The 11,489-nt window shown below is 44.9% G+C and overlaps 1 protein-coding gene and 1 long non-coding RNA gene across 4 annotated transcripts; one reads left to right on the top strand and one right to left on the bottom strand.

Annotated features, from left to right (window-relative positions):
• Positions 1-444: 444 nt before the first annotated feature.
• On the top strand, positions 445-2,802 carry LOC310851247. Of its 2 annotated transcripts, XR_014567648.1 has the most exons (3): positions 445-591; positions 1,644-1,773; positions 1,824-2,802. It is a non-coding gene; the product is annotated as an uncharacterized lncRNA (long non-coding RNA). The 2 variants fall into 2 exon arrangements; XR_014567647.1 differs by having other exon boundaries at positions 1,644-2,802.
• Positions 2,803-4,013: 1,211 nt separating this feature from the next.
• VPS29 (VPS29 retromer complex component) lies at positions 4,014-11,477 on the bottom strand. Of its 2 annotated transcripts, XM_083753456.1 has the most exons (5): positions 11,367-11,423; positions 7,495-7,506; positions 6,088-6,279; positions 5,554-5,789; positions 4,014-4,433 (listed from the first exon to the last, which is right to left on the bottom strand). In XM_083753456.1, the coding sequence occupies exons 1-5, from the start codon at positions 11,367-11,369 to the stop codon at positions 4,316-4,318; spliced, it is 561 nt and encodes a 186-aa protein (XP_083609582.1). In that variant the 5' UTR covers positions 11,370-11,423; the 3' UTR covers positions 4,014-4,315. The 2 variants fall into 2 exon arrangements, with proteins under 2 accessions (XP_083609582.1, XP_083609583.1); XM_083753457.1 differs by lacking the exon at positions 7,495-7,506 and having other exon boundaries at positions 11,367-11,477.
• Between the last annotated feature and the right edge of the window lie 12 nt (positions 11,478-11,489).

An 11,489-nucleotide genomic window follows, 5' to 3' on the forward strand; every position in this document is an offset into this window, starting at 1 on the left:
ATGTTTAATTTCATAATGTGAAGATTTAAGGATGTCAATGTTTAAGTTAAATTTTATAAGAATTGTGATTTGGAAAAGCGTTAAAAGGGTAGGCAATGAAGTTCAACCAAGGGGAAGCGAGGAAGTCACTTAAAGTTAATAAGTGTAATTTTCAATAAGGCTATGATTTATGATTGTTTGTCTTATGTGTTTGTTTGTTTATAAAATTGTGAAAACCAATAATTTTTTAATTTTTTTTTTAAAGAAGTCGGAGAGGGTGGTCGCGGCGCCCTTTTGCACATGCTCTATGGCTAAAACTCGCCGCCCGCCGCCAGCTGGCCTCCAGCAGCCACGCACGTTCCTCCGCTGCCGCCGCCATCTTGGGAGAGGCGGAAGTGGATGGGAAGGAAGGGCGGAAGCGCCGCCATCTTGGCGGCGTCGCGGGATGAGAGACGGCGGTCGTGGGCGCCATCTTGAGAGAGGCACTGCAGGCGGAAGTGGCAGTTGTTGTTCGTTACGTTTATTCTTTCGTTCCCTCTCCGTCGTTTAACCGCCACAGCAACCCTGCGAGGTAGGTCTGGCTGAGAGTGAGCTACTGCCCAAGGTCACCCTGTGAGTTGCGTATGGCCGAGTGGAGATTTGAACTGTTGGCTTCCGAGATGTACTGTTGTCAGCACTCTGGTATTTGGACATCTAGGGGTTAATATAGCAAGCCAATTTTAATAACCCTTTGTGTGTAAGCTGAGCAAAACTTAACCTCTCCATATTAGGCAAAACTGCAGAAATGTGTTCTTTATGGAGAATGCTGTGGCTTTGCCAGATGCCCTGCTCTCTTTTATGGGCCCTGTGCCAATTGTTAAAGATCCCCATTAAAAGGTAAAGGGACCCCTGACCATTAGGTCCAGTCGTGGCCGACTCTGGGTTTGCGGTGCTCATCTCGCTTTACTGGCCGAGGGAGCCGGCGTACAGCTTCCGGGTCATGTGGCCAGCATGACTAAACTGCTTCTGGCGAACCAGAGCAGCGCATGGAAACGCCGTTTCCCTTCCCGCTGGAGTGGTACCTATTTATCTACTTGCACTCTGATGTGCTTTCGAACTGCTAGGTTGGCAGGAGCAGGGACCGAGCAACGGGAGCTCACCCCGTCACAGGGGTTTGAACCGCCGACCTTCTGATCGGCAAGTCCTAGGCTCTGTGGTTTAACCCACAGCGCCACCCATGTCCCAAGGATCCCCATTACTCTGTCTCAAATTCTGACTTGTACCCGCTGTGCAATATGAGCTATTGAAACAATTGGGCTTGAAACTTATACTTAAACAACAAACCACTTTCCTTGCCATAAAATACAGAGTCAAATTTTAAAGCACATTTGGGGATTTGATCTCCCTAGCTGTGTCTCCCTAGCTGCAGCCTATTATCGACTTAACTGTTTGAGTTCTTCCTAAATGGCTTTTTCACCCAGCCTTCTATTTTTTCAGCATGTAGCAAGAGTGCTATCTCACTTTTACCGTCTCTTTCACTCTTTCACTCTCTAAACTTTTTGTATTTAACAGTAAGAGTTAAGAGACTGATCCAACAAAGGCATTTGTCTAAAGGAGATGTTTGCAATGTCAAATGATTCAAAAAGAGTGTTCTCCAAAGTAGCAGGTATTTCTGTTCTCAACAGATGCAAACATGACAATTCGTCGAAGGAGCATGTTTCTGGTGTCAACTGATTTTTAAAAAGCATTTTGTCTGAAGGAGCAGATGTTTGCAAAGTGAACCAATCCAAAAAAAGGACACTCTCCAAAGGAGATGTTTGCAATGTCAACTGATCCAAAGAAGACAGTTCTCTGAAGGAGTAGAGGTTTGCGAAGTCAACTGCTCCAAAAAGATGCTCTCCGAAGGAGCAATGTCTGCGAAGATCCAACTGATCCAAAAAAGACAGTTTTCTCAAGAAGCAAATGGAGCTCCTCCATGATAAGGTCTATAAAGAAAGGCAGGTCTTCTGGCTGAGCTCCATGAGCCAAATATTTCTGATATCAACTGATCCAAAGAAGACAGTTCTACAAAAGCGCAGATGTTTCTGATGCCAACTGATGCAAATACAGTTCTCTGAAGGGGCAGATGTTTCTGATGTCAACAAATCCAAAAAAAGACAGCTCTCCGAAGGAGATGGTTGCAATACCGACTGATCCAAAAGAGACAGTTCTCTAAAGCAGCAGGGTATTTCTCATGTCATCTAATCCAAAAAACACATTTCTCTGGAGCTAGTTTTTGCAGTGCCAACTGATAAAAAAGATAATTCTCTGAAAATGTTTCCATTGTCAACTTATGCAAAGAACAGTTTTCACAAGGAGCAGATGTTTGTAATTGTTCCAAAATAGTTTCCCCAACCTTGCAACAAACCAGGGCAGCCTCCAGATGTTTCTTTGGGCTCCCTTCAGCCCCCCACTGGCCCAAAATGGTATCAGGGAGATTATTGGGGGTCTTATTGCAGTTCTGCAAACATCTGGTGAATTGTGTTTCTTCTACAACAGCTGGCTGGTTGCCATTTATGTTTTTCTCATTGATTTGGGATGGGGAACTGGGACCATAATAAATAAATAGGTATCTCAAGTTCACCCTTTTTGGACAAAACAGACAAAGGCGCAGTTGACTTTCTCATAACCTGTGGACCTAACCAGATTAACTCTTCCACTGCTTTGCAGAATAGATGTCAGATTCGAGACTACATCACAAATGAGAGGTGTGAAGAGTTGTAAGCACAGAATGCTTTCCATTATTGAAGTTACAAGAGATGTATTCTGACAGAATTAAAAGCTTGGTGCAAAAACCTGTAAAAATGGTCAAGTTTCATTTTGTGGTAGGAGGAGCTAATCCTACTTTCCCCCACTACCATACACATCTTGTTCCATATGAATTGTTGGGTAAAAATAGAGTGGATAATAAATATTCCACCTTCAGAGCAATTTACCAAAACCAAGTCCCATTCTATCATGTGGTGCGTATCAAGTGGATTGCGCAACCTGTGCACCAAACTCTGCATTGCTGTCTGTAAACATACCTCTTGCAGAAATCACATTTCAGTCCTTGGTATGCCAACTTGTAACTTTTCCCCCACCCTACCAAAAAAGACCCCTACACGTATTATGATTTTAGGAAAACACATCCCTCTTCGGTCAATATGCATTTTTAATTTTTTGCATAGTTCAGATATATTGAGATGTTTTCTGCTAATCACTGTGTGTACATCTTTTGTACAGGATGGATGATGCAGCAGCCCTAAATAACAGAGTATTTTAAGATAATCTAGAACAACTCTTCCAGAGGACAATATATCTTGTGAAGCTGATAGAACCAAAACCCAACCCCACCATTAACTTTCCTGAAGTGACTCCTGGGACCCAAACTAATGGATTCAAATTACAAGAAAGGGGATTCTGACTAAACAATAGGATAAGTTTTTGAGGGTCAGAGCCATTCAACAGTGGAACGGACCACCTTGAACGGAGGTGAACTCGCTTTCACCGGAGGTTTTTTAGCAGAAGCTGGATGGCCACCTGTTAGGGATTCTTTGGCTGTGATTCCTGCATTACAGGGTGTTCCCTTCCAATTCTCTGATTCTATATTTATTAATTTTGTATCCCAACCTTCCTCCCAAAGGAGCTTAGAGCTAAACAAGGTCCAGTAGTTTTAGCTGAAACTTGTTAGGCCATATTTTGAATACATTACAGTAAACAGTACTGTCGGTCTGGAAATTAGGATTCAGAAACCAAATAATTCTGAACACTTGATATAAATGCTACTTTTTTCCTCCTCCAGAGGTATTTCAGTGAGCCGGCATAGAAGCCTTGCCATTACTACTAGAAAAACAAGCAACACCTTTTAGAAGTTGTTTCTTACTGAATCATTGTATTACACTATGACATAGTAAACTCTTTTGGTATTCCTACACAAAAGCAGTGTAATGAGTAAAACAAAAGACCTGTATTTCTTTTGGGGTTTTGTTTCTTGATTTGTGATATATTTTATAAATAATGTTAGCTTAATCAAATTAAAGGTAAACAAGTGTTTATTACAATACTGGGAATAGTTCATATGAACAGACAGAGTTTTGCTGTGCACTTGGAACGGTATTTACAGACATGAGTAATTTTTAGGCAAAAGAAAAGAGTTAAGCCAAGGCAGACTTTTAGTAAGTCAAGTGCTGTAAAACATTTCTGTCTACAGTAGGGGAAGAGGACTCATTTCCTAAGTTAACAATATTGGAAACACTGTGGACTCTTGAGTGCATATTGTCCGTCGTCCCCCCAAAAAAAGAAACCCACAGAGAAAAGCCAAATAGAGCAATTTGCTTTAAGATTTCTTGTATTCAATCCTTTCTACTTTCACGTCATCGCCAATCAGCTGATAAACGTAAGTAACAACAGTGGAAGCTTGGATGTCCATCAGCACAAATGAAGGAATGATGTTGCTGTGGAAAAAAAATATGGGAGTGTTATTTTAATGACTGCATCTGAACTCACCAAGTTCTTTGAAAGCTAAAGTTACCAATCCTCTGCCCCTTTGTTTAAGAGAACGCCCCGCTGAACTCACTGGGGGATGGTGACCCCATAGTCTTCCAGCTGTTTGTTGGACCCCTATCAGTGCCAATCAGCACCCCCAATGGTCAGGGAAGATGTGAGGTGTAGTTCAAGAACACGTGGAGGACCCACAGGTTTACGATCCCTGTACTAAATGGTCTTAGAGGGACGCAGGTGGCGCTGTGGGTTAAAGCCTCAGCGCCTAGGACTTGCCGATCGAAAGGTCGGCGGTTCGAATCCCTGCGGCGGGGTGCGCTCCCGCTGCTCGGTCCCAGCGCCTGCCAACCTAGCAGTTCGAAAGCACCTCCGGGTGCAAGTAGATAAATAGGGACCGCTTACCAGCGGGAAGGTAAACGGCGTTTCCGTGTGCGGCTCTGGCTCGCCAGAGCAGCGATGTCACGCTGGCCACGTGACCCGGAAGTGTCTCCGGACAGCGCTGGCCCCTGGCCTCTTGAGTGAGATGGGCGCACAACCCCAGAGTCTGTCAAGACTGGCCCGTACGGGCAGGGGTACCTTTACCTTACCTTTACTAAATGGTCTTACGTGAATCCCACTAGCATCCTCAAATAACCACTTGACGTCAGCTGACATTTCTGCAGCCTTGGTCAGGAAATATAATTCAGGAGACAGTTCTAATATCTCCTGCTTTATCCTCTAGCACCAAACACCTCTTAAGTTGCATCACGCAAAATACAAACCAACTCAGTACTCCTACTGAAATACAAACAAACTATTTTATTATTTTATTTATTGGTTAAGACATTAAAAGTGATCAAAATTTTGGGAAAAGTTCAACTGCGCATAGTCCCTTATGTGCTTTGATATCAAAATAATATTCCAAACTGCAAAGAAATTCTAAGACTAGATTCAGGAATGTTTCCTGTACCCAAATCTACAATAAATTTATGCAATAATTCAACTTGATAGCAAAGAACAAGTTGTACCATGAGTACCTCAGCTAACTAACTGTAGTTAGCAATGACAAGCACATTGTGGTATATAGCAACTCACTTTTCCAAAGCACTGTAGGCTCCTGTTGCTGATCCAGGGTTGATATAGAACTTATTTTCATGTTCAAATGCTTCAAATTTGTGTGTGTGCCCTGAAATTAGGATGTCCACATCAAACTGCCTTTGAAGTAACGCCAGGCTGGCCATGTCGCCCCATGGAATAACTTGATGGCCATGGATCAGTCCAATCTTAAACTGTCCGACAGTTACAACTTTCTGTTCAGGATAATTCAAGTTCTAGGATTAAAGCGACAGCACAAAAATGACGTATGCACCAAGAGTCCGTTCCCCCTTCCTGTTTTATCAGTTCCAAAGAAAAATGCCATTTTGTATTCTTAAGAATAACAGCATGGCAGCACGTTAATTGGTGGACTAAAAGGGTACTATTGTCAGACGCAAAATACACGCATCCCATTTACTCAAGAGAATCCACGTGATATCAAACAGACTTGCAAGGTTCTGTAATTAAACTAAAAAAGAACAGCACAGCACAAACAGAAATCTACCATCTTCCCCTACCCAGCAGTTGAGTTACCTCATCAAAATCCCCTCTAACGACATGAACATCACCAGCCAAGGTCTTGAGGTAGTCATAGCTCTCCTTTGTGCAGAGGTTTCCAGTGCAGAGAATGTGTTGAATTTTTCCAGGAACCAGCAACTTCTTGAATTTAGCTGGCAGGCTGTTGCAGCGGTGCGGGATATGAAGGTCTCCCAACACTAAAACCAACTTACAAAGGAGTAAAAGGAAAGACAACACATTTAAGTCTCCAGCAACATGTCACGAAACTTTCAGAGTTCCCAATCTTGTCCATGACTCCTTCACTTACGAACTGATAAAGTTTCCCTACAACGAAGGCAGCCCCATTAAATTTCAGTGGGATTACCGCATCCTTATTGCACTTTGTAATTCCTTCCAAATCCTGTGACACTCGGATATTAAGGCTGTTTTAAAATGATTTTGAATCCACTGCAGTTAAATCTGGCACAAAGCCCAAACATGGCAGCCACAGTTTTTCCTCCTTGAAAAGTGAGGGCTTCACCCATCCAAGTAATTCCATTGTTATCTCAAGACAAAGGCGCCAACTCCCCAATAAAATATTGGAGGGGTCTGGGCCCCTCTCAAAGTTGATGGGCACTGCCATTCAAATGGTTTGGGTGTGCCATGTCTTGTGATCCATTATTCAGGGCAGGGCTCACCTGCCCCCCTCCCATGTTTTATTCAAGTTGGCACCCCGTCTCAAGATGACAGAGTCATCTCGCCCCCAGATACATTTTTTTTTTCCCAGCACGCAAGCAGACAATTCTGTAGTAACACTTCCAGGCTCTGGGCTGTTGCTTTGGTGCAGTGACACCACACAATGCCTTGCACAAGTCAGATGAAGGTAATGGGGTGTGTCATAAACAAGACAGGCAGTGGTAATACAGAGCATTAAACTGCCCCTGATGTTGGCAAAAGGAGCTGAGGACACTTAACTACAGCCACAAAATGCTTATCAGCTTCAGCTCACCAGTGCATCAAGCTCCAAACCCTGGTCCCTGGCAATGAGAATGCCAACTTACTTTTGCCAAAGTATGCGCAGAACTCACATGTAGTGCTGGCCAAGCCTACAGGGTCTCATCCTCATACTGTGTTGTAGAGCACACCCCAAACTCCCCTGTTGCTGCAGTCAGCAGCGAAGAACTTGTCTGCCATTATCGGTCTTCTCACTTAGAAACAGCTGATAGGGTCCTCTAAACTGAGACAGTGGTTTACAAAGTCATCACAATGAAGCACCATGATGCAAGAGTTTGACCACACCCCAAAACTGTAGTTGCAGCATCATCTGCAGCTAGCAAGACATTGCTCTTGAATCTGTATAAATTTAAGCATTCTAATAGCCACTAAGTGGGTTGTCACCTACCACCACCAACGTCAGCAACAGGCCAAGATGAACAAACTTACTCTGTGCCCAGCCTTATTTGGATGAAGAAGTTGATTGCAGACAGGGGGCGGGGAGCGGGGAATGGAAAAAAACAGGGTGAGACATGAACAATGTTAAATAAAAAGGATGCAACAGAAAAGGAAACATCTCAAGCCAAATTAATAGGCAAATCATCAACTAAATTTGAATGTTAGGAAAGGAAATGTTAAAATAAAATTGATTTATGCAACTGATTTCATAAAGCAGGGCTGGGAAATCTCATGCCACCACTCCTTCAATGGTTCTGCTTCATGTCCTCTTTGAGTGCTTTTGCCTGGTTGAAATGTGTCCCTGAATTGTGAAGGTGCCCCTTGCTTGCCAGAGTGGAGAATGGAGAGATGTGGGCAGGTGCAGAAACCTCCTACATTTTCATGGCTGGAAAACAGCCTACTGTATAAAGGTAAGTCTACCCACAAAGGGTAAGTCTACCCACATTTGCTTCTTGCCCCACCCACCACTTGCAATGTGCCCCCACTGGACTGTGTTCCCCATGAGAGAATGTGACCCTCTGCCTGAAAAAGGTCCCCGTCCCTAACATTCATGGAAGGGTTTTCTTAGTCTTCCCTGAACAGATCTTCATCTCTTGCAGTCCCCATAGAACCTGTGACCCTCTGTGCATTTGTTGGATTCCACCTCCCATCATCCCTGACTATTAGCCATGCTGGCTAGGACAGATGGGAGCTACAGTTCAATCATAACTAGAATGCCACAGGTTCTCCACTAAGGCCTTTTACATGCAACACAATTCACCATGCAGATGAAGGAGTCCACTGCCCATATTGGCTTCCCCATTCACTTCTGTGGAAGGGAGAGCTCTATATGCTTGGTGATGTGAAAAGGAGCTAACCCTTATATTGAACAAATAAAGAGAAATGGGTGTCACAGCAGTATAAACCAGATACAGGATTTTTGGCATTAGCTCATGAATGACCCTCCATACATCCACTTCATTTTAGTTTACAATGAGGAGTAAGAACCAAGTTTTTATTCACAAAATCCTCTTTCTTGCCATATTGCTATAGTAGATCCCTTTGGGTTTGAGGTTGATGCTATTTGATCAGTGATACAAAAGGGCTGTATCCAATGCTCAGAGCCTCCAATAGTGTAAAGAGAGCCCCTCCCCTCAAATGCTTTGAGGCTCTGGCTTCTGGTCCCACTTCAGAAAAGCTCTTATGAACAGGGCTCTGTACTGTCAAATTTTGCAGCCTGTACAAATTATTCAGAACTAAATGATTTCTCTTGAGTGATTCCAAATTTATTTACTGACGCATTACACCTTATCATAGCCAAAACTTACTGTTTTTACATAATTTATTCTGGTTTTGCTAACCATGGGCAGGGTGAAAGAGTTGTGGAGGAAGCTGAAGTCCCTTTCCTAACTACTGAAAATCTCATTCAGCCAACCTTTTGGGTCACAGAGATGTCATCAGGCATTGCTCCAAGATTTTCAAGCATATACGCTCTACATGGGGCTGCCCTTGAGACTGACCCAGAAACTCCAGTGGGTGCAGAATGGGGTCTTCGCTGCGAGATCATATTCATCCAGTACTATACAAGCTGCACTGGCTCCCAGTGGAGTACAGGATCAGGTTTAAGGTGCTGGTTTTAACCTTTAAAGCCCTATATGGCCTAGGACCCTCGTACCTACGGGACCGCCTCTCCTGGTATGTCCCACAGAGAAATTTACGGTCTGCAAATAAAAACATCCTAAAGATCGCAGGCCACAGAGAGGTTAGGCTGGCCTCAACTAGAGCCAGGGCTTTCTTGTCCGCAGCTCCAATCTGGTGGAACGCTCTGTCACAAGAGACTAGGGCCCTGCGGGACCTGACATCTTTCCGCAGGGCCTGCAAGACAGAGCTGTTCCACCAGACCTTTGGTCAGGGCGCAGCCTGACCCCCTCCTCTGGGAACCTGCACAGAATTTTGCTTGATGGTTGCCATTAATTTGATTTTAATTTGATTTTAATTAATTTTATAATGAATGTTTTTAGAATGTTGAACTATTTTGATTGTTGTTAGCCGCCCTGAGCCCAGCTTCGGCTGGGGAGGGCGGGATATAAATAAAATTTATTATTATTATTATTATTATTATTATTGCAGCCAGATAGGCTGAAGTGAAAGCAAGTGCTCTCAAGGAGTTGAAATTCCCACCCCCACCATCTTTGCAGACACAGACCTGCATCTGAGCACTACAGGAGCTGTCCAGCTCTGTTTACTTTCACAAGATCCTTCCATAGCTGTTTCAGTGCAATTGGGGGGGGGGGGGGAATCAAGCTGTTTGTCTGGAACCAAGCAATTTCTACTAGGGATAAAATTCCTTGTACCAGCAAGCATTGTCACTTATTCACAACCTGCCCCCCCCCCCCCGGGTTCCTAACTATCCCCATCAGTAAGTTTCATGTTATACTGACACACAGCACAAGATGGCTCAGTTCATGGATTCGTAATGCATCTAAGGGGGTTAGCCAAGCATAATTATGAGAGAAAAGTTATTGCCATAAACACCATGAATGTACAGTGGTACCTCTGGTGACGAACTTAATTTGTTCCAGAAGTCTGTTCTCAACCTGAAACCATTCTTAACCTGAGGTACTACTTTAGCTAATGTAGCCTCCTGCTGCTGCCATGCTGCTAGCAAGCAATTTCTGTTCTCATCCTGGGGCAAAGTTCTTAACCCGAGGTACTACTTCCGGGTTAGCGGGGTCTGTAACCTGAAGTGTTTGTAACCCGAGGTACCACTGTATGTGAGTATTGCAGGAAGGGAATCAAATCTTGTTAATTTAAAGCAGGACAAATTCAGAAGAAACTCAGCAAATCTTCAGGGAAGCTTACTGGCTGCAAAATGAATCTGGAAATTGCCTTTGACAAGCAAACACATTGAGATAATATCACAACACTGTCATTTTCTCAAACCATTTTGCATATATCACTGAATTTCAGATGTATTTCTCTTGTATAAAATTCAGCCGTACTCTATACGTAAGCAAAGTAAGCTCCACTGAAAACAAAGAGACTTGTAATTTAGAAAGAAAACACTTTTTTGGGGGGGGCAGCGAACTATCCTTCACTCCCTCCCACTTTTGCTCCACTAAAAAGTGCTACCACACTAATGGTGCTATACTGATATAAGCAAAACAAGAACTGCAGGGATAAAGACAGAGGGAGTGTTCTGACTGGGAGTGAAATTATCCGGGCTGAGCGTGGCAAGTTAATCCTTAGTTCTTCAGGATCTTCAGCAATCCTCATAACGGTGGCAGGGCAATGATCCTGCCACAGGAAGAACGTTGTCCGTCTTTTGAGGACCAAGAGACGCTTTGTTATTTAAGAACACCCCCCCCCCAAAAAAACACCCCAGAACCTAACGTAAGGTCTGAAGGCACCACCCCGATGCCGATCACGAGGCCAGCCTGGGAATCCTGGGCGTTCAACATGGGAGGAACCATTTAACGAAGTTAGATATACTCTGATGTTAAATAGCATCGAGCCAAATTCACCCCCGACCTCGCTGGCTGCGGCTGCTGGGAACCGGGTGCCCAGCAGCGTCCGGAGGGCCCACAGGGCAGCCGGCCCGGCTGTTGGCAGCCCAGCAGCTGCCCCTCACCCGCGGCCCTCCCTGCACTGCCGGGCTCCGCCTCTCACCAGCCCGGCCGGCAAGGAGGAGGGCAGCCGTGAGCACGGCAAGACCTCGAGGGGCGCCAGGCCGAGGCAGGAGGCCACGAAGACGGACAGCTCCGTCCCTCAGTCACCGAGGGAAGAGGAAGAGACGGGGCGGAGCGGAACGGCTCCAGGAGCGGGGCCTGGTGGGCCTCTGCCCCGGCCTTTCTCGCCGCCCTCGCCCTCCCAGGGCAACTCACCATCTTGGGGGGCTCTCCGTGCCGCTCCTGCAGCGCCTTCCTGCCTGCCTTCCGCCGCTTCCGCTGTGCCAAGCCGGAAGTTAGGCCTACGGAAACCGAGGCGGGACAATAAAAAGCGCACAC

The sequence above is a fragment of the Podarcis gaigeae genome (assembly GCF_964106915.1).
Source record: "Podarcis gaigeae genome assembly, chromosome: 8".
NCBI lineage: Eukaryota > Metazoa > Chordata > Lepidosauria > Squamata > Lacertidae > Podarcis > Podarcis gaigeae.